At 35.8% G+C, this 22,662-nt stretch overlaps 9 protein-coding genes across 9 annotated transcripts; 6 read left to right on the forward strand and 3 right to left on the reverse strand.

Moving 5' to 3' along the window:
- Position 1: 1 nt before the first annotated feature.
- On the reverse strand, positions 2 to 5,581 carry MOT1 (DNA-binding ATPase; the record flags this gene model as incomplete). The annotated part of the gene is made up of 1 exon (XM_003675511.1): positions 2 to 5,581. One exon carries the CDS (start codon positions 5,579 to 5,581, stop codon positions 2 to 4), a length of 5,580 nt encoding a protein of 1,859 aa, XP_003675559.1.
- An 817-nt stretch (positions 5,582 to 6,398) lies between these two features.
- On the forward strand, positions 6,399 to 7,426 carry RPS9A (40S ribosomal protein uS4; the record flags this gene model as incomplete). Its single annotated transcript, XM_003675512.1, has 2 exons — positions 6,399 to 6,405; positions 6,852 to 7,426. The coding sequence occupies 2 exons, from the start codon at positions 6,399 to 6,401 to the stop codon at positions 7,424 to 7,426; spliced, it is 582 nt and encodes a 193-aa protein (XP_003675560.1).
- A 628-nt stretch (positions 7,427 to 8,054) lies between these two features.
- RPL21B (60S ribosomal protein eL21) lies at positions 8,055 to 8,919 on the forward strand (the record flags this gene model as incomplete). Its single annotated transcript, XM_003675513.1, has 2 exons — positions 8,055 to 8,065; positions 8,448 to 8,919. 2 exons carry the CDS (start codon positions 8,055 to 8,057, stop codon positions 8,917 to 8,919), a joined length of 483 nt encoding a protein of 160 aa, XP_003675561.1.
- Positions 8,920 to 9,268: 349 nt separating this feature from the next.
- On the reverse strand, positions 9,269 to 9,997 carry ATP4 (F1F0 ATP synthase subunit 4; the record flags this gene model as incomplete). Its single annotated transcript, XM_003675514.1, has 1 exon — positions 9,269 to 9,997. One exon carries the CDS (start codon positions 9,995 to 9,997, stop codon positions 9,269 to 9,271), a length of 729 nt encoding a protein of 242 aa, XP_003675562.1.
- A 744-nt stretch (positions 9,998 to 10,741) lies between these two features.
- On the reverse strand, positions 10,742 to 11,521 carry NCAS0C02070 (uncharacterized protein; the record flags this gene model as incomplete). Its single annotated transcript, XM_003675515.1, has 1 exon — positions 10,742 to 11,521. One exon carries the CDS (start codon positions 11,519 to 11,521, stop codon positions 10,742 to 10,744), a length of 780 nt encoding a protein of 259 aa, XP_003675563.1.
- Positions 11,522 to 11,860: 339 nt separating this feature from the next.
- GPI2 (phosphatidylinositol N-acetylglucosaminyltransferase) lies at positions 11,861 to 12,712 on the forward strand (the record flags this gene model as incomplete). The annotated part of the gene is made up of 1 exon (XM_003675516.1): positions 11,861 to 12,712. The coding sequence occupies one exon, from the start codon at positions 11,861 to 11,863 to the stop codon at positions 12,710 to 12,712; it is 852 nt and encodes a 283-aa protein (XP_003675564.1).
- A 2,154-nt stretch (positions 12,713 to 14,866) lies between these two features.
- On the forward strand, positions 14,867 to 18,295 carry GCR1 (transcription regulator GCR1; the record flags this gene model as incomplete). The annotated part of the gene is made up of 1 exon (XM_003675517.1): positions 14,867 to 18,295. One exon carries the CDS (start codon positions 14,867 to 14,869, stop codon positions 18,293 to 18,295), a length of 3,429 nt encoding a protein of 1,142 aa, XP_003675565.1.
- A 270-nt stretch (positions 18,296 to 18,565) lies between these two features.
- YTA6 (putative AAA family ATPase YTA6) lies at positions 18,566 to 20,842 on the forward strand (the record flags this gene model as incomplete). Its single annotated transcript, XM_003675518.1, has 1 exon — positions 18,566 to 20,842. One exon carries the CDS (start codon positions 18,566 to 18,568, stop codon positions 20,840 to 20,842), a length of 2,277 nt encoding a protein of 758 aa, XP_003675566.1.
- A 324-nt stretch (positions 20,843 to 21,166) lies between these two features.
- On the forward strand, positions 21,167 to 22,651 carry UBP16 (putative ubiquitin-specific protease UBP16; the record flags this gene model as incomplete). The annotated part of the gene is made up of 1 exon (XM_003675519.1): positions 21,167 to 22,651. The coding sequence occupies one exon, from the start codon at positions 21,167 to 21,169 to the stop codon at positions 22,649 to 22,651; it is 1,485 nt and encodes a 494-aa protein (XP_003675567.1).
- Between the last annotated feature and the right edge of the window lie 11 nt (positions 22,652 to 22,662).

Below are 22,662 nucleotides of genomic sequence, written 5' to 3' on the forward strand. Positions count from 1 at the left end.
CTTAACGTAACGTCTTAATAAAATTGTCCAAATTATACTCCTCCTCATACTGTGAAGGATCCCATAATTCCTTTAGTTCCCCAACTACTTCTTTAGCTTTCCCTGTTAGACCAGTCTCGTTTGCCACATCATCCATACCCGGTTTAACACTTTGCTGCTTTTCTTCGTTTTCTTGGGAAGGAACGTCATCTGTATCAAACAAATCCAATAACTGATGAGTATCCATTGATGCTAAACCACTATTTTGTTGGTTAACCACAGTAGATGCAATGTTCATTTTGAATTTTTGTAAACCCATGATTTTCTCCTCCAAAGTTCCCTTTGTTATAATCCTATAAACATTAACCACCTTCTTTTGACCCAGTCTATGGGCACGGTCCATAGCTTGTAAATCATTCATGGGATTCCAATCGTGTTCAACAAATATAACGGTATCAGCACCTGTTAAATTTAGTCCTAACCCACCAACTTTGGTAGTTAATAAAAGACAATCAATAGAAGGATCTTCATTAAACTTTCTTACCACTTTCTGTCTATCCCGTGGATCAACACTACCGTCTAGTCTCATATAGGTCACAGATGGCATATATCTCTTAAATAAATCATTTTCCACCATATCTAACATGTCTTTCAGTTGACAGAAGATAAGAGCTCGATGTTGTGATATAACGTTTTGTCCTGTTAGGTATTGGTTTGGGTTAGATTTTCTTTCCATATCTTCTTCTCCAATACCACACTCAAACAATAAAGTTCTCAATGCGTTCAACTTGGGAGCGTTGATGACATCATGTAAATCAATACCCGTCTGTTTAAGATAATCTTGAACTTGGGCAAGCTGAGGATGATTAGGTGAAAGAACTAAAGCGGGATGGTTACATAACTTTCTCATATATTGTAGGGCTTGGAAAATGTGCTGAGAATTATCTGTATCAGTCGTATTTTCAATATCCTTTTCAACAACATTTTTCTGCTTCTTGGCAAAATCCTGGTATAATTGTTTTTGTAAATCACTCAATTCACAGTAATAGTCTTGAATAATTTTTGGTGGCAAATCAGATAATACATCTTCCTTTAACCTTCTCAACATGAATGGTAACACCTGTTTATGGAGAGCTTCTAATGCAAGAACACCAGCTTCCTGCTCTTTTGATGATGTTTTACTATTTCTTGATGCAGCAATTGGCTTAGCAAATTTCTCTTGGAACATCTTTTCGGTACCCAAGAATCCTGGCATTAAGAAGTCAAACAGCGACCACAACTCAACCACATTATTTTGAATTGGAGTACCAGTTAAAATTAATCTATGGTTTGCAGATATTTGTTTTACGGCCTTCGCTAACTTCGATTGTGCATTCTTAATTATATGACCCTCATCTAATACACAGTAGTTGAAATCATATTTGGTAATAATTGACAAGTCATTTCTGGCAACATCATATGAAGTAATAACAATATCTGCAGAACCAAGTTCATCCCTCAAGGGAATACGCATTGATGGGCCACCTGCATAAACGATTATTTTCAAAAATGGAGCGTATTGTTCAAATTCATTTTCCCAATGTCCAGTAAGAGATGGAGGACAAACAATCAATGATGGCAGTTTTCTTGTCTCGACAGAATTTGTCTTCTTGTAATCTTCTGCTCTTAAATATTGATCGCTTGCAATGATACAAATTGTTTGTAAGGTTTTCCCTAGACCCATATCATCACAAAGAATACCATGCAAACGGTATTTATTCAAAAATGCTAACCAGTTAACACCATCTTGTTGGTATTTTCTTAGAGTTGCCTTAATTGCTACCGGAAGTTTGAATGGTTTTGCTTTTGAAGGATCCATCATTTGCTGAATAAAGTCACGCTCCTTCTCACGACCAGCAACCAAATCTTTTGGTAACGATTCTGGGTCCGCAATACCTGCCTCTAATGGAACTAATTTGATAATTGAAGCAAAGGTTGAGGTAGCTATATTTCTTATGTCCTCATTGGAATCACTCATCCGGCCTAACAATGGAACAATCAAGAAGATCACATATGGCAAAATATCTGTCCTCATTGATAAAGACAAATGATAAATTAATTCTGTGGCCCCTTGACGATCAGGAAGAGATCCGGCACTGTTCATAAGTGGAAGAATTTCTCTGATTATGAATGGCATAGAATCAACAGCAGTTATCTTGGCGAAATCAGCCAAAGTTCTCGCAGCTGAATAACGAAGAACAGAAAACTTCGATCTCAAAATTGCTAGGATTTCCTGATAATGTGTGGATACTTCCTCAATTTGCAGTTTTCGGTCCATGTATGGGTATACCGCCCTTAATACGCCTAAGGCATCAACAATTTCCTGACCAAGGATATTATTAATTGTATTCTGTTCATCTTCTACTTCATCTGCCTTAGCTAGTGGCTCAAAAAGTACAGTCTTCAATTGTGGAATGTTAACCAAAGTGTTAGCTCCAAAAACTTGCAATAATTTCCCTAAAGTATATAACCCACCTTTACGTTTCAATTGGGCAATACCAGCCAATTTCTTTAAATTTGAATCTTCTTGAATTGCCAAGGTGCTGCCTTCTTTAATTGACGTTAGGATAGAATCAATGTATTTCGAATTTGCAGTAAAATCTGGTACTTCAGAAGTGTCAACGCATAAGAAACCAGAAAGATTCTTCACAATCTTATTGGCTGCATTTCCCTTATTATTCTTGATCAAAACATCGATAAGATGGATTACTGCATCACCTGCCATTGTTTGTAACTTTTCATTCTTTTCTAGTTTGACACTGTCCATTAATGCGCGAATAACAGGATTCAACTTAGGTGGAATACCCTTGAGAAGCAATAATGCTGAAGCGTAATTTGAAAGAATGCTGCCATTGTGAGCTCTTCTCGATTCCTTTGTAGCTTCGATTGCAAGTGCCACACGGTACCTTGCGTCTTCCAATGGCTTTTTTGCTAATAGTTTATACGAATTATTCATTGATCTAAACATCTTTTCATAATATTCATTGTGGACCTTTTCAGCAGTTTCAATACTAAATGCTTGAGGACCAGCTTCTGTCTCACCTTGAACGACAATAGCTATGCTGGGCAACTTTTGTTGTGATAGCATCCCAACATCGACAAATGTGGCTAATAAACTTTGACATTGTGTTCTTAATGCCTTCAAACTTGGTACTAATTCTCTAAAAACAGGGAAGAGCTCTGGATTTGATAGTTGTTCGTTTAATATCGGAGCAAAGATGTTTCCCACAAATTCTGGTAATTTATCTTGTTCAGGATGTTGTTTTGACCAACTACTGCAAAATTCTGTTATAATAATGGCTGCCAACATTCGTGGTGTGGAAAAAGGTAAATCGAGGCACCTAACCAATACATTGGTGAAGAATGACTGCAAAGTCGAATCTTGGAACATGGCTAGAGTTAATCCAAAAGCTCTGGCTGCCATAACTCTGGTATTGATGATTACATCTGGGCCCAATAATGTTATATCACCTGCGATCATTGGAGCATCAATATTGATCCTTTCAAGATGCTTAGGAGGTGGTATATCAGTATCATCTGGTTGGCTTGACTCTGATCTTTTCCTTTCTGGGTGTAATTGGTAGTGTTGTGATGGCTTTAAAATATATTGAGCCTCCATGCTGTAACTTTTACCGTTTTCCCCAATTGGTGTGTTTAGAAGATGAAGAATAGGTTGCAAATGCTTGCTGAATACATGATCTAGAGTCTTCTCAGTATGTTTCGATTTATAATGAGAAAGTAAGTCTCCGTATAGATCGTAGGATAATTGAAGGATTTCCGGATTTTGTTCTAATAATATATTCTGGAATATTAATCTAAAGATTTTGCCATTAAGCCAATTCTTTGTTGAATCATCGTTAATTGATAAGAATCCATTTAATAGGTTCAATACTGCAATTCTCACGGAAGAGATTGAATGACGCAAAAATGGATACAATTTTGGAACCAATGATTTGAATGACCACTCGGAAGGATATTTAATCGCTTTCTTCTTGAGTATATCTAACACTTCAGTGTGTTTACATAGATTTGCGAGCAGATCCATAACGGAACCAACGCTTGCGGATAGATCATCTTCCAAATGAGTAAGAGATGTCCAAATCGTCGTTAGGACAACATCAATCTTTTCAGAATCCATTTTTACGAATTCACTAGTTATTGGGGTCAAAATCGAGGCAGCAACGCTTTGCACGTCATCATCACTTTGATTCAACCCATAAAGAACAATATTAACAACTCTATCTAGGAGATTATTTGAGAGCAGAAAATCAGTTTTTATACTAACAAAGTAACGAATCCCTAGTAGACCCCCATGTGTAGCTTCCCATATTTTATTCGGCAGACCTGTTATTTGAGGATCCTGTAAGACTAGTTGCTCTAAAGTCTTAAAAATAGTCAGTGATAAATTATCATCTAGGTGTATTAGCAACGCAGCCAATGTCTGTGCTACAGACTCTCGAACTGGGGCAACTACAGTGTCATAAACATAATCACCAAATCTATCGAGTGCAAATACTGTTAATAATCTTGTCGCCAAATCCTCAAGACTCTTCCTATTCTGGAGGTCATTTTCTTGTCTACTTTTGCCTTTAACCCTACTAACACTTGAGGCATGCTTCTTCATGAGCTCTCTAAGCCCTAGTGCGGCACCATGTCTTACTTCCCAAATATCACTAGTTAAGTTCTCCAACAATAGCTCATATATCCCTTGAAATTGCCAAACTAAACCAGCTACACGTTCTTGTTGTTCTAAGATTGGTAACATCGTTGACTCGATCAGTATTTTGTTAGGATCTGTTTGCTCAGTTATCTCAAGTTTAGGATTAGTTAATTCAACTGGAGAAGTGGATTCGTTGTTTTTGTTTTGTTGGTTTAATAAAGTTTTCGATACGGAACTTTCAGTAATATCTACTGGTTTACTCGTTGCATTTTTCGCCTGAATCTTCTTCTTACGTTTTGCCATTGCCAACATTCTTGCAGATTTCTTCGTCGTTGTGCCTTGTTCTTTTTTCACATTTTGATTTGATTCAGTTTCAACTTTAAGTTGTTTCTTAGGATTCTCATTAACTGATATATTGTTATTGTTCATAAAGTCGTTCATATTTGATGCTAGTAATACTTTTCCTGATTTAAATAAGGCGTTTAAGTTCCATTGGGAGAGGGAATAAAGTTCTTGGTTTCCTCGGAGTAAAGAAGTTTCATCAGATTTTGAAAATTCTTCTAATTTTAATTGAATATCTTGTTCTAATTTGACTTGAGCTGTTTCCACAGGAGCATCACCTGTATTGTCCGTTGGTTTCATGGCAGTATCGTCATTTTCATTAGGATCCCAGAGCGTTGCGTGTTTAACAATACCTCCTACAGCCCTTGCTGCAGTTACTCTAGTTTCCCATTTTTTCACTAGCAGAAATGGATATACTCTTGATAGTAGGTTTAATATATCTTCAGGATGTTGTTTTGCTAAATCACCCATTTGATCGGCGGCTACGTTTCTTACAATCTGTGTGGAGCCTGTCTCCAACAGGATCACCTGTCGATCTAATCTTGAAACTTTTGATGTCATATTTACAATTGAGGTCTCTATAATACCTTTACGGTGTGTTTAGTTTGTTGTGTTGTGTTGTGTTTTGTTCGTTAGTTTAAGCGCCCAAGTCTACGTGCAAATAAGGAATGCAGGCCCGAATTCCTTCCGTTCAATTTGATAAAAACAGAGATCCCTTTTATATCAACGCGATGTCCATTTTTTTATTTTTTTGCAAAGGGGACAAAGGAAAAAATTTCCGAAAGTAAACAAACCATCGCGAATAACGCCTGGTTCATCAACTGTCCATGAACAGTACTCTCTGTTAGGTTAAGTAAGGCAAATGAAAGGACTCGATTTTCGCGCCTTTTACAGTAAACATTTATGTCAGAGTGCTAAAAGAGCAAAGAGTGCGTACCTTTCCGTAGCCACGGCGAAACTTGAAGGGAAAAAAGACCACAATTTTCAACTTTCTTGAATATTAGTTTTCTTTCCCCTATTGGAAGATTGTAAATTTTAGTTGCTTATGTAGTACCTGTACTGGTAGTGAAGATGTTTATCTCTTAGTTGCCTCGTTTTATGACGTTTCCCCTGTCCATTCAATTTGAAATCATGTTAATAATTTTTCTAGGACTGTTCTAACATCGAGACACCTCAAATATTTCAACCCGTGCCTTTTTAAAAAAACAAAACGCGACCTTGAGAAAAAATGGGATTCAACCCAAAATGAAGAGGGTTCACTACACGTTCAATTGGTGAAATTTATATAACGTAGTGTGCTCTTTAGTTTAACTACACTAACTGTTATAATACATTCTGAACAACAAAACCAAATAAACATTTACTAAAACTAAGCACAATGCCAAGTACGTTATCCAATTAACAAACAAAGAAGGATACTATAAATTGTATTCCTTCGAGGTTCGGGTCCTCATAAATAATAAATTGACAACAAGTCATTTCTTCCATGAGTCAATTTCTAAAAACTAAAAATACAATCTAGAATTTTATCTTTTACTGAATTCCCGACACTTCAGATAAAGATATTCTAGAGCTGACTTTATGTCAAATTGTATTTTTATCATTTTAGTGATTACATACTCATTTTGTTCATATCTTTTGACAATTTGTAATAAACCAATGGGGACGGTGTCCCAATTGGCCTAAACTTATTGAATGTGAAGATCTTGAATGGAGCAAATGCCCTTGTTCTCGTCAACTTATTATTTATGCACTGACCCATCTTGAACCTCGTAATTTTTTCTTTCAGTTAAGAATTATTTAAACTAACATCATTTCTTTTAAACTATAGGAGCTCCAAGAACTTACTCAAAGACCTACTCAACTCCATCTAGACCATACGAATCTTCCCGTTTGGACGCCGAATTGAAATTGGCTGGTGAATTCGGTTTGAAAAACAAGAGAGAAATTTACAGAATTTCTTTCCAATTATCTAAGATTCGTCGTGCCGCTAGAGACTTGTTAACTAGAGATGAAAAGGATCCAAAGAGATTATTCGAAGGTAATGCCTTGATCAGAAGATTAGTGAGAATTGGTGTCTTGTCTGAAGATAAGAAGAAGTTAGATTATGTTTTAGCCTTAAAGGTTGAAGATTTCTTGGAAAGAAGATTACAAACTCAAGTGTACAAGTTGGGTTTGGCCAAGTCTGTTCACCACGCTAGAGTATTGATTTCTCAAAGACATATTGCTGTTGGTAAGCAAATCGTCAACATCCCATCTTTCATGGTCAGATTAGACTCTGAAAAACACATTGACTTTGCTTCTACTTCTCCATTTGGTGGTGCCAGACCAGGTAGAGTTGCAAGAAAGAACGCTGCTAGAAAATCGGAAGGTGCTGATGAAGAAGCTGCCGATGAAGAAGAATAAATAAATTAACCATATTTTATAAACTAATAAATATATTCACGCATGTATACTAATGAACAAAAAGACTTCAATAATTAAAGAGTAGGAATAAATGCTATTTAATATAAGCTCATGTAGCATTCGGTATGATTTTGTCAGTACAATAAAAAAGTCCTCAAAATCGTTTTTCAAAAAACAGTAAGAACATACTCAAAAATGCACTATTATTGGGGTAATTTTGCCGAAAGCAAAATTGGTATCTTAGAGATAAGCGGTTCCAAGACCAGTTTATTGTTCGAGGTGTCATGGAAATCTTGGTGTGTCTGTCCACAAAAAGCTTTAGTAAAGTCATGACTGTGCTCCACCCATACATTTCAACCTACATCCGAAGAAGATGAAAATTTGTGTTTTTCAGATTCTTATTTTTTCTGTCCAGTTGTTTCCTTCTAGCAAGCCTAATGCCGGACGGAAATCTTCCATTTTCTTTGTACCGTTGACAGGATTCTCTGCCTAATTCTCTTCCTGACCGCCGACGTGACTACCCAAGGAACGAAGATATTATCAATATTAAATATATTGAATAATTATAAGCGTATGGTAGGGTTAATTTCAGAAGGTAAGCCAACCAAGACAAAGATAATAAGCAAAAATGGGTAAATCGTATGTGAGAAATGGATATTGCAAGGGAAGAGTAACAAATAAGCAGCTCGCGAAATTAAAACTTCAATAAATGATGAACTAAAGAAATTGTTAATTATGTGAAAATTCGAAAAACCAAAGGCATCGAAATAACAATATATATGATTTTGAAGGAGTTTAACTTCTATATTTTCAAGCATTGGGAAGTTGATATACAGTACCTAGAATAGGCGGTAAATTCAAAACAGAAGAGACAATCGAAACAGAATTAGTATATTGGAATACGACAAGGACCGCCAGAGGTTGGTTATAATACTCTCCCCATTGAACCTATCAGTTGATCAATTGTTACTAACATTTTTTGTTATCACATCATTTTTTGTGAACACTTACTTTAATATAGACATGGTTACAGATCTCGTACTCGTTACATGTTCCAACGTGACTTTAGAAAGCACGGTGCCATTGCTTTGTCTACCTACTTGAAGGTCTACAAGGTCGGTGACATTGTCGACATCAAGGCTAACGGTTCCATCCAAAAGGGTATGCCACACAAGTTCTACCAAGGTAAGACTGGTGTTGTTTACAACGTTACCAAATCTTCTGTTGGTGTCATCATCAACAAGATGGTCGGTAACAGATACTTGGAAAAGAGATTGAACTTGAGAATCGAACATATTAAGCACTCTAAGTGTAGACAAGAATTTTTGGACAGAGTTAAGACTAACGCTGCCAAGAGAGTCGAAGCTAAGGCCCAAGGTGTTGCCGTTCAATTGAAGAGACAACCAGCTCAACCAAGAGAAGCTCGTGTCGTCTCCACCGAAGGTAACGTTCCTCAAACTTTGGCTCCAGTTCCATACGAAACTTTCATTTAATCTAATTGGTGTAATATGGATATCTTACGTGGAAAAACAATTCCCAACCTTCTTCGTGTACCTTATGTAATGTTGTATATCATAATATTTTAAAAGTTAATACGTTTAAGGGACCTCTAATAAAAAAATATAGAAAATTTAGTTTTTCTTATTTATTCTCACATAGGCATTGTACGTAAATGTCAATGAAGTTCGGTCATCAATGGATCAATCATCTTCATCACCTCTGTACGAGACATAAAAAGTTACTTTTTGTATTTACTAAAAATGGAATATCTAATATTTAAAGCTTTATAGAAATCGGCATGAGTATAACTCCAGCCTTGCTCCTGACCCTCTACTGGTCACCTTATTTCAACTTGGAAAACAATTTCTCAACATCAGCGATAGATTGTTGAAGAACCTTCTCTTGAAATTTAGGATTTGACAATTCAGATTCAACTTTTGCAAGAAGTGACTGAGTTAATTGCTTTTGTTGTTCTTGACGTAAAGATGCTTCATGTCTTACCCAAGAATCTAAGACAGATTTGGCCTCGGCAGCTAAATCAACTTTCTGTTTCAATTCAAAATTCTTAGCTTCTAATTCTAAAGTCTCTTTGGAGACATCGAATAAAACCTTAGTAGTTTCGGCAACATTCTGTAGTTCAGAAACTGAGCCAATTCTCTCCTTAATTGCATCGACATGTCTCGTTCTAGATTCGTTTAAAATGTTTGAGACTTTGTTCATTCTAGCATTGGCAAAATCCTTGTATAATGGTGCTACGAACTTGGCCATTAATGCAGTGAACCCGGCAAAGGTAAGTAATAGGATGGATTCGTCATTAACAATATATAATTCGTTGGAGATAGCATAAATTGCTGCTGCTGCAGAAGTTCCTAAAATCCCTGTCTTGGATAAGACACTGTTTCCTGGAAGGGCATCAATTATTGACATGGCTTTGGTTTTTGGATCCTTTACTGGAGGGGGAGTGCTGGGACTTGATAGATAACGCACATTGGTACTAATTGGTACATAACGAACCCCCTGGGTCAATAAAGGTTTGGTAGCAGACTTCAGTGTCAATGAACAGAAATTCATCCTTGATGTTATGCAGTTTTCTTTTCTTTCAGTTCAATTTATCTAAATGATCCGAAGATTAGAAGTATCCTCTTCAGTATCTCTTCCTTATTTCTTGTTACAATTTCGGGGCGACCGGTCTCTCGCGTTATTCTACTCGCTGATTGGTGAAGCCGATGTCAGTAATTTAGTGCAGTGTAAATTACTTGAAGTATATAGAACTAGACCTACATTAAACAGTTACATACATGGTTCATCTACAGTTTGGGAAAACAATACGTTTTCTGTTATTTGTCACTTTATAAAACTGTACGGAGGAACATTAAAATGGGCTTCGGATGTACTTAACATGTGGTTGATGTCGCAGTATATAAGAAAATAGGTTCTTGACTTGAAGCTCAGTACATTCATCAGGATCAAACCTAACCAGCCAGTTACAAAACAAATATGATTAAGTGAGGGTCTAGTAGTTGGAATTGAACTGAACGTTAATTTCGCGTACATAATCAGGACGGAAACCGTCATGCAAGCTAAGTAACCTAATCAACAGCAACTCCACAATGTTGCTCACCAACCCACACTTAAAGTGGCTTGACTCGAGTAATTGACTGAATATATAATTAAAGAATATTATGCTTGTATGTAAATAGTAGCCATGCGGATTAAATTTAGTGGACACTAAGAGGAGGAGGACGGCAACCGTGGGCAAATAGCTCTCCCAATAGGCATATGCTTATCAGCTACCAACGATAATAAGGTATAATTCTACGAACGAATATCTCGTATCGTATCCACTAACTGCTGTATATATTTGCCCTCTTCTGGATCTACAGTCGCACCTGCAGAACTTGGCATACTTCCAGCAACTCTCAACGCACTCCCATGGAGGTGGCTACTGTTGCTGTCGGAAATTGATCCTGCTGCCGTTATGCCTGCTGCAGCAACGTCACGACGTTGTTTTTCTTCCAATTTGGCATTTTTCTCTCTTAACACTTGAATCAGTTTAACATGTGATTCTCTGATTTTAAATACTTTCTCCCTGAAACCTTCTGAAAATCTATTGTATACATTCTCAGTGCGAGCTACCCTCTTTACATCGTCCAAGGCATCTAACTCAGCCCATAACTTGTCTTGGTTATCCACATTAGGTTTCGTTACTAATTTGACAGAATTATTCATATTCTTCCTCGATCTATTGAACCTAGTTGAAACGGCACTGGCTGATTTAAGGATATTTCCTGGATCGTAGCTATCATACGTTTCAAGGTCGTCGATATTACTGTACACATTATCGAGTTTACTGGTTGTATCACTGGGTTCACTAAATGCATTACTTCTTGGTTTGAAAAATGGATTTTCAGCTACACTTGCTGATCTCACCTTCTGTATAGAATTTATTCTTTGTTTTGTGTATAAATTGCTTGCTGGGATGGTTCTAGGCACCTCCCGTATGCTCCGATTGTCTCCATCATCATCGTAATAGTCATCGTCATCTTCGTACGTCTTTTGCCTCCTCACTGAGGTTATTTTAGATATTCCTTCCATTGTAATCCTATGCCCTTCCAGAGTTATGGTTACTATCTTATTTCAGTTTTTAATGGCGACTTTTTTGTCACATTCATTAAAAAGGACAATCGATCAATAATTCACTGCGATGAACGTATTTTTCAAATATTGAAATCCAGGCACGTAAACAGGATCGAGGAATTCGACTACTACGGGAAACCAAAGATAATTGAATGCCAAAAGAAATAAGGGCTGTCTTTTGCGAAAACTCATAATTTACTGTACTGCAATCTCTTTCAGTTGGTTCATTTTTCAACCGACCAAAGCTGTTTTAGAGTAGTTTCCTCGTGCCCAGAATTGTGCATCAGAGAAGCAGAAATGACTTTAAGAAATAGGAAGAAGTCAACTTGGAGACGTCTACTATGGCAAAGGCAAGACTATCCTGATAATTACACGGATCCTAATTTTATTAAATTTTTGGAGAAGCTAGAAAAAAAGAAGAAAGAACCCAGGCCCATTGCAACTTCTGAAGATTATTTAGAAATACGATCACATTTCCTTGATTTCTATTACGTTGTTTTAAACACTTTTTTTATCTTCATCTGTTTTAGTTATATTTATTACTATAACCGGGACCCATTGCCATTAACGACCTTCCTTACTATTGCAATTATATTCCTTATTAAATGTAAGAAAACTCAAGTCTCAACCCAACTAAACTTGAAATCATCCATTATTATAACGTTCATGATGTTAACGTTATCGCCAGTGCTTAAATCTCTTTCAAAAACCACGGCATCAGATTCTATATGGACGTTGTCTTTCTGGTTGACAATTCTTTATATTTTTGTGGTATCTTCATCAACCCAGAAGGATAAACCTTCCAACTTATCGACCAATGTCTTATTTGCTAACGTTAGTGTCCTTGCTTCAAGATTATCAACCACCACGGAAGTTTTTTGCTTTCTTTCAATTTGTATTGAATTGAATATTATACTTCCGAAATTAATTGAAAGATCTAATATCTTTGTCGTCATAACTTCCAATTTTATTGTTTATACATTCTTGAATCTAACGTTCGGTTGGTACCATATGTTGTTATTCTTTTTATTATCCATGGTCTACATAACAGTTTTACCAAGATTATTCCTTTATTGGCGAATAAATTATCATCGTGCAGATGTGGAAGTTTTAGATATATGGGATCCTAAAATTCCTATCCTAGAGTAATGATTGTATAACCTAGAGAAAAAGATATTGTAATAATTTTATCCTAATAAATCTTTTATAATGTTTTCATTTTTCGAAGCATTTAAGTATTATTACTCAATAACAGTTCTTATACGGCCAAATAGTTTGTTGAACAAAAATTAATACATTTTAGGCAACCCAAGAGTCCTTACTTGTAAAATGCTTAATATCAATTTAATATTTATTTTTTAATAACATATTGAAGGAAATCGTCAATTTTACTTTACCTAAACAAAAGTTAAATAATACAAATTATACAAACAGAAACTTTAAACTTATTTTCCAAACCCAATTAGTCTAGCAAACGTTTCAAGGTTTCAACTTGAGATAATTTTGCAAGTATTAGATTCAAGTTTTTATTTTCCCGCTCAAAATTGGGAAATACCAAGGAAATAGCTACCCTATTGCAGTGGTCAGTAAGGAAGAAAAAGTTTATTCATTTTAGCCAAGCAGTTTCCTCGAAAATAATTAGTTTCCATTCTATTAGCAGAATGTAAGAAAGAGGTGATTAAAATTATGGTTACGGAACAATATTCCAGACCTACCCAGCCCCTCTATTAAGATATTATCTTTTTTAGAATAGTTTTGTTTTTGCATACCATTTACGGGACAAATAAAAGTAGTGTTTACAGTTGGTATCGTTATACAGATAATGGCTCAAGTGAATTAGAATAGCTAGTGATGATATTTTTTGAATTTCTTGTTTTTATTTGTGTTTTTTCGGTGTCTACCTTTTTAATACTAGGCATTCTCGAATTTCCAATATGATCCCACTTCTTTTGGAATTTTTATATTGACGGATCAGGTGCCAGTTGTCGAAAAATATAAAAGAAGTTATAAGGTTTCCAACATCCATTTTGAAATAATTCAACTCAATAAGTTAACCATAAATATTTTTACATTACTTGTAACAAATCGCTTCAATATGTATAACTGTTTACAAACTGTTGTTACTACTCAAGAATATACAGGGCACTCTTCTCATTTTAAGTTAAGATACATTGATGCCAACCTTTACAAAAAGCAATTATAGTACGTAGTTATTTGTGGTAAACTGTAAACCAATATATCGTTTACTTGACCTTTATTTTCACACATTTATTTATAACAGTATAACACTACAGGTAATTCCTTCCATCTTCTTTCTTTCCTTCATGCTTTTTCTGTTTCCGGGATTTACTTGGTTATTCTAACTTATAAACATGTTTTTTATTTAGTAGAGATGCAAATTCAGAGTCTGTCCGTTTCCATATTTACTGTCATCTATTATTTCGTTTTCCCCAGAGATTGCTATGAAGGGCGCATAAAATTATCTTTAAAGATTTGGTAAGGCCAAAATTTCACGAAGTGGTTTTTGTCGGGTAACACCCAGACCTCCTTGGCTTCCATTTTCTCAGATTTGAACTTCTTGTTTTTCCATTGCAAGCTTCTCATTTTTCATTCTAACTTCTTCTCTTTCAATCAGCTACTGCAACAAGCAAAGAAACTGCGATTGTGCTCCGAAATAAGAAGCTGCTGACATCGTTTCCAAACTGTCATAAAGTTTAACACGTTAGAAGTCAAATGGTATGGTATGATTGAATATTTACACCAATGGTACAGACAATAGTAGGATTTGAGGTGGAACTTTGATGATGATGGCGATCCTGAAATGTGATAATAACAGCACGTAAAAATAATACGTCATTGGCTATTATCAAATAAAGAAGCCTCGCTTGGCATTATCCTTGGATATCTAACATCAATAGAGAAGGCACCCTTAATTTTTTTATTTTTGTGTTTTTATTTACAATTCATTGTGACACTTCTTAATTCGAATTTATAACAAATCCAAAGGGCGCCAGTAATCAGAATCATATTACCTAACTGGAATCTGGAACAGTAACCTTCAATTGCAACATAGGACCTTAAGAAAATAAGAAAAGTAGAAAATCTATCCATTAGATCAACTAATTTCCCATACCGCATCTGCAAGAAAGAAAACTAAAAATTATGACATTATATGAGTAAACCGTTCACCCTTTGTAACTTTAAAATAATAAAAATAATACTAAACCTTAACCAAAGCAACTAATATTTTATCAAAATTACCTTAAAAAGAAAATATTTTCGAAATAGTTTTGTTTGTTTACCATGAATTTTTTCAATCAATTTCCCCAGACAGACCCAACAATTCTAAACCAAAACACTAGAGGTTACACAAGAGGTAGGGCAGCTACTGCTCCATTCAGTTACTCTCCATCTCCTTCTTCATTGTCACCTTACAAGCGGAACGTAATTACTAACAAGTTACAACATCTTCTCTCTCAACAGGAACAACAGACTAAAGTCAACAGTAGTAACACGACTTCCAACTTCTATACTATCACTCAATATATTCTTCAGACATATTTTAAAGTCGACCTCAATTCCTTATCATCATTGAAACTTATAGATCTAATTGTAGATCAAACTTATCCTGATTCCTTAACGTTAAGGAAATTACACGAAGGATCGTCAGTACAACCTTATGAATATTTTAATACAGTTTCAAGGGATTCTGACATTTCAAAATGCCCACTATTTGCGCTGGCGATCTATTTTATAATACGATGGAGCCACCCTAACCCACCAATTAGTATCTATAACTATTCTTCAATACCATTACTTGATCCAGAATATATCTCATTAGACTCAAATCCATTATTATACGGTGAAAATCCAGATCTAAGTAATATCAATTCAAATGTTAAAATTGCGAGATCAGAATCTTTTGAACCATCAAGAGAATTAATTGATATAGTCTTCCCTTGGCTCCCGTATTTGAGGCAAGAAATGTTACTTGTTGATAGAACTAATTATAAATTACATTCGCTCTGTGAATTATTCGAATTTATGGGAAGAATTGTTATTCAAGATCTAAGATATTTAAATCATCATGCATTGTTACTGCCGAATATATTATCGTTCATTGCCAATTTTATTCCAGATTTATTTCAAAATCATCAATTTAAGGCAATAGATCAATTTGGTACTACTAATATTACAACAAATGACGTCCTTACATCTTCTATGAGAATTAATGATAATCGGTCGTTTATGAATGGCATCAATAACGAAAACAACAATATTCCCATTTCTAATGACTATAAGATACCACAAGAAATAGAATCTAGGTTTTTGGAACTGTCAAAAAAGTTAACGGTAGAAAATGTGAGATTAAGTCAACAAGTTACTCAACTAAAATCGGAACTATCATCGATTACGGCCATGTGTGACCAGATATTACATGGGCAACAAGAACTAATCCTACAAAATAATAATACGAGTACTTCTAGGTCAGATAACACTCGAGTTCCTGAGAAAGATAGAATTATGATAACAAATGTAGATGATCAAGCAGAATCTATAAATAAAATATTGGGTTCTTTGACGAATCCTGAATCCAATCCTATGGATATCCCACTACATCCATCATCAGCAGTACCCTCCCCATCAATATCAGCTTCTGAACAAGTCTTACCATCATCTAATATGGGAATGAAATCATCTTATCCTTCTCCGCTAATCCATCAGCAACGACACTCTCCACTACAAAAAAGGAGATTTCCATCTTTACCAATTCCAACGACTAAGGTAAAAAGTCCCTTCTCACCTACACCCGCAACATCTGATTCGCCGTTCGCCAAACGTCAAAAGAAAGCTAATGTTGATAAGTTGACGCCATCTCAAACGGCTCTTGAGGCACTATTACCTAATGCATTATCAAGTGACTTCAATAACGATAAACTAAACAAGATTACAGAGCAGGTTGAATCAAAATCACAAGCAATCATTCAGAGGCGGCCTGAGCTTGTCCAAACCAAGTCCATGTCTACACCTGCATCTCCGTTAGCTTCCTTACCTGGTTCTACCAAGCCTGTGAATTTCGTTATCGGTGGGCGTGAAGACAGAGCAAATTCATCCTCCACTTCTGAATCAAGTTCTGTTCAAATCCAACCTATCAATAACGACAATAGTGTACGCTCCACGAAGATTTCCGAAAAGGAGCATCTATCAGGACCAGTTCCAGTGCCTGTTTCATTCTCGATACCAATGAAACCTCATATAGGCACTAGACCTACTTTAAACAGGAATGATGATTCTACCACAAGTATGCCACTTACACCTATCGAGTCAACTTTATCCAAACAACCTTCTTCGTTAGATGAGGTATCACCAAAGACAACAGCAGATGTAGTCACGGACACTGATAAGAATAAAGCAACACAGAAAAAAATAAATACCTTCTCATCCAAATCGAATGCTTCATCAACAATGAAATGGGATGGTTCCAATACTACTCACTCGCCAATCAAATTGGCTCCTTTGAAATCCATACCTCTAATTACTAAATCTACCAACCTTCCCAAACTACACAAAATGAATCATACTGTTCAGCCACAATTATATGCCAATTTAGGTACGTTTCTCAATAAAGTTAGTACAAAATCAAAGAGAACGCCACCATTGAATCTAGGGAATCCAGAAGACAATCTTAAGAGTGGAGAGGACAGGGGCGAAGAATATAAAGAAACAAAAGAATCAGTTGCGAGTAACAAAAACGGTCCAAACGAGAATATTAAATACAAGCTTTCTAGAGAAAATAAAACAATTTGGGACCTATATGCTGAATGGTTTATTGGACTTAATGGCAATCCTTCTATTAAAAAGCTAATTGAAAAATTTGGTTGGAGACGTTGGAAAGTTAGTGAAGATTCCCATTTCTTCCCGACGAGAAGAATTATTATGGATTATATTGAGAATGAATGTGATAGAGGGATAAAACTGGGAAGATTTAAACCTGATCAGTCAAGAGAAGAAATTAGAAAAATAATAGTGAGTGATTTGGAAAAGTTTAGGATTAACAATGGATTGACTTTAAACTCTTTATCACTGTATTTTAGAAATCTCACCAAAAATAATAAAGAAATTGGAATCTTTGAAAACTTTAAGACGTGGTCCGTGAGATATATGACAGAAGATGAGAAAGTGAAATATTGTAAGAGACAACATATTAGTACATCATCTTCTTCATCGCACGCAGCATCACGATCTTCAGAGGCGCAACAATCTACCAAGCAATTAATCGAACTTTCAGCTACACTTTTAAACTTAAAGAAAGAGATTACGGAGACAAACTCTGAGAAGGATAAGAAGAAAAAGAATAAAAAGAAAAAGAAGAGCGCCAGTACGGAACCGAACTCTCAGAAGAAGAGTGAGGATTCAGTGGAAACAGGCACCGAAAAACAGCATGAAACAGTGGTAGGAGATGAGAAGAAGAAAGACGAAACCATTGACGTAGAAGCTGAAAAAAAAGATGACATTATTGAGAAATCCTCGATTAAAGTACTGACATCGGCCCCTCCTTCTGATAAATCACGTGAAAAGATATATCCAATAACTACAACATCAACTAATGTGACTACTACTAATGCATCACCAGACAAGACCACTCCAAGATCATCTAATGATCTTTCAATTGATATTGAACCCGAGACTGCCAATGTGCTATCCAAGGGTGGAACTCCAACGGTAACCTAAACAGAACTACTGTTAATTTTTTACGACGTAACGAATTTTATTACATGTTTACATATTATTTATAGATCTTATTTATTAAACGAATTTTGTAATACAATGCCTTTGATTTTATTCAATCTCTATTGTTCATTTAGGACAAGTTAGCTTTCCCTTTTTTTCGTGCGCGGTTTATAAGCACCCAAAAAATGGAGTTAACATTCAAGTAGGATCTTCATTAAATTCAAAATTCCAACGTAAAGGAGCAAATTAGGCACCAATGAATATTTAAAAATGGCCCATGATAAGTTCGTAATACCTCGGAACTTGACCATATTGCAATCTCTGGAATTACTATATTCAATATCGAAAAACCAGTATCAAAATTTGTTGGTTAATATTGAGACTGATAAATATTATAACGATCCCCTAATATTACACAAAGTTTACAAGGCATTAGATACCTTATCAGTTTATATTGACAACGGATTGAAGAGGATTGTTAAATTCTATGGATTAAAAGAGGGAATTAAGGACCTTGTGGACGAATATCCGACATGTAAGAGAAACGTGGAGGATTTCCAAATACTGAATCAAGATATCATAAGTGCACGGAATGCCACTTTTAGTAGATATGAAGAGATAGCAAGTAAGGGAGAACGTTCATTATCGCCGAAAAGGTTACCTAATAAGAGTGGGTTAAAAATATCCAACCTTTGGCGGAATGCAAGTAAGAAGGAGAAGGTTCGAAAAGCATTGGAATCAGATGAGGCAATTAGAGAGGTCGAAAGGATTAAGAATGACCGAAAACAACAAAAGGAAAAAACCCTTGAAGAGCATCAACGTCATGAAAAGGAATTAGAGACCCAAAGAGAGAAGTTTATAGAGTTAAAAGTCAAAGAACACGTTGACGCTGAAATCAATCATAAGCTTAAAGAAGAACAAGAACGATGGAAAAAACAAGAGGAGGAGGAAGAAGAAGCAAAGAAAAAGAAAATGGAGGCTTTAAGAATACAAAATAGTAAGACAGCCCATAACATCAATACGAAGTCAAGGACGAGAATTAGAAGGTCACCACCCACATCTACAATTGAAAGACCTAAAACTGTTACAAGAAAAAGTTTGGATATACCTAGAACAGCTATAAAGAACCCAGTGACAAAACGGGATACCAAACGTAGAAAATCATTTGATGCCAAGGCAATAATGGAGGTTGCAGATACCAGTACACACCCGATTCATAGGTCTGAAGTCAGTAAAGCAGCACTAATTGCCTGGAACCAGTCGCAAAGGAAAAACTCACCCTCTTCTGATATTTCTGGATATAATACTCTAACAAGGAATGTACCGTCTCAACTTCCAAAGAAAAGGTATGAATACAACAGGCCGACTATCACTTCCTCACGAGCGAGATTGCAACATCTTACTGTAACCACATCATCGTCTAACACCAATAAACCAGAGGAGAGGGTCGCTCGAAGTAAGACAACACATGAGAATACCAATAAGAAGAAAACGACAAAAGCCACAACTTCTTTGCCATCAACTCCTGTGGTTGCTAAAAAATCGTTTCCAGTAAATGATCAGACGCTAAATGATGGAGCCATTGATATTTCTCCTGAAGAAAGAGTGAAACACGTCCTTGAAACTCTTCAAGGAGTTGACAAAGCAGCTTGCGAACAAATTGTAAATGATATCCTAGTACTAGACGAGAAAGTTTACTGGGATGATATTGCTGGGTTGAATAGTGCGAAAAATTCGTTGAAAGAAACTGTGGTGTATCCATTTCTGAGGCCTGATTTGTTTAAAGGGTTAAGAGAACCTGTTAGAGGTATACTTCTATTTGGACCACCTGGTACAGGGAAGACATTGATTGCTAAAGCTGTTGCGACGGAATCAAACTCAACGTTTTTTAGCATTAGTGCTTCTTCGCTATTATCTAAATATCTTGGTGAATCAGAAAAATTGGTTAAGGCTTTATTTTATTTGTCTAAAAGGTTAGCTCCCTCCATTATTTTCATAGATGAGATAGATTCACTCTTAACTGCCAGATCAGAAAATGAAAATGAGTCTTCAAGAAGAATCAAGACTGAAGTTCTGATACAATGGTCATCTTTGTCAAGTGCTACAACAAAGGAAAATATAAACAATGATAATAGAGTTTTATTATTAGCCGCTACTAACCTACCTTGGGCTATCGATGACGCTGCCAGAAGGAGATTTTCTAGAAGAATATACATTCCTTTACCAGAATACGAAACGAGACTTGAGCATCTGAAGAAGCTAATGGCTAGACAAAAGAATACACTCACGCAGACTGATTTTGAAACTATCTCTAAAGAAACAGCTGGGTTTTCCGGTTCGGATATAACAAGTTTGGCAAAAGAAGCAGCCATGGAACCCATAAGAGAACTTGGAGATAAGTTAATGGATATAGATTTTGAGAAAATTAGAGGTATATCCAGAAGTGACTTTGAAAATGCAATGCTTACTTGTAAGAAAAGTGTATCCAATGACTCTTTGAAGCCTTACCAACAATGGGCAGCTCAATTTGGTAGTAATGGTTCGTAAGTTGTATATCTAGAATATGTAAGTTATTGATAGAAATGCAACTTTATCTTTATTTTTGAGCGGTAAGTCAAGATACGTACGTATGTAGTTTTTGCCAAGAATGGATTATATTAGATAATAGAGTCTATTTAAGTTTTTCAGCTCATCTATTGTTTTCCTCTTTTGAGCGCAGATCTGACGCGGAGCGATGCAAGGCAAATCCGTTAACTCAGTTTATGTATTAAGCACTCTCATTGGAGGCCCTCAAAAGAGTAATTTAATTGCAAGATACAAATACGATATATACACTCCCGAGCCAAGATTGAATACTGAAACTACTTCAATATGCCGAACAATCTTTATTTATCGTCATTGGTCGATGGAAACTATAACAGAACATGGCTCGAACTTTTTTTGCAGAGGAAGGGCCAACTTTTGCGTAAAATAACATATACAGCACTACTCGGGTTGTCACTCTATGTCATTTCGCCAACTGTAGTTAATTATTTACTGTCTGTGTTAGGTTTGGAAAAGGGATCGAAAGGTCCAAAGAGACTGGATAAATTTACAACTGGTTTGGTAAATCCAGGGAATGATTGCTTTATCAATTCATCCATTCAAGCTCTAGTACCATTAGACAAACTAACAACATATTTGAGCGCCACTTTAGAAGATGAAAAGACAGCGTCAACTCTACCATTACATAATGGATTAGCCACAATGTTGCTTGAATTACAACAATTACGGTCAGATCCTAAAAGTGTCTCGTCGAAACGGTTTATTCAGCAACTGGAAACCATATTTGGTGGGAAAATTTCCCGTCAGCAAAACGATGCTCATGAGTTTACACAATTAATTCTAGAGAGATTGAATGAGGAAAATTTGACACTTGACCATGCTGACTTAACGGTTCCATTTAAGGGGATTGTTGGTAATCATTTAGTTTGTTTACAATGTGGTCGCACTTCCCATGTTAATGAGCAGCCTTTCTACATATATGAATTGACATTACCTCAACAAGGATCAGTCAAACTTTCCGATTTGGTGAATGGGGAACAAATGGAAACAATTGAGAATTATTCCTGTATGTATTGTAAAACAGTAGCCATGTTAACGAATGAAAGAGAGGAAAAGTCTAATGTTTCACGCACCGATGCAGAACTTAATATCTTGAAGTTCTTGAAGGGAAAATTGTCAACCTTATTAATAAATGAAGAATTGCCTGAACACATAACTCATTATATTAATTCCTACAACAAGGGTTACTGCAATACAAGTGAAATTAAGTCGGTTATTGTTAGGAAGTCCACATTTGCTGAATTTCCTGAAATTTTTTTAATTCATTTATCAAGATCAGTCTTCAATGGGATGAACTATTCAAGGAATCCATGTCAAGTTGAGTTTGAAGAAGAAATTTTGTTACCAAGACAAATATTGAAGGACCACCAATGTGTAGGGTTTGAAACGGTCAAATATAAACTTAAATCAATTGTAAAGCACACAGGCTCACATTATCAAGGCCACTATCAGTGTTATAGACACAAACCAACACTTTTATTGGAGAAGGTGACAGGAAATATCATCAACGGCTCTCCAATAATAACACTTAACACTCTTCAAAGTACTGTATCAACAACCAGCTGCTCTCTGGAGAACGAAGAACGATTTCAAAATTTGAAGGAAGATAAGAAGAAATTGAAATTACTCAAAAGTGTCAAGATGAATCCTTACTGGTGGATTTCAGATTCATCTGTAAAGGAATGTAAGGTCTCAAGGGTGCTTGATGAAAAGAAATATGTTTACATGCTTTATTATGAACGTATACATTGAAGTTCCAAAGA

This window comes from Naumovozyma castellii, chromosome 3 (assembly GCF_000237345.1).
Source record: "Naumovozyma castellii chromosome 3, complete genome".
Lineage (NCBI taxonomy): Eukaryota > Fungi > Ascomycota > Saccharomycetes > Saccharomycetales > Saccharomycetaceae > Naumovozyma > Naumovozyma castellii.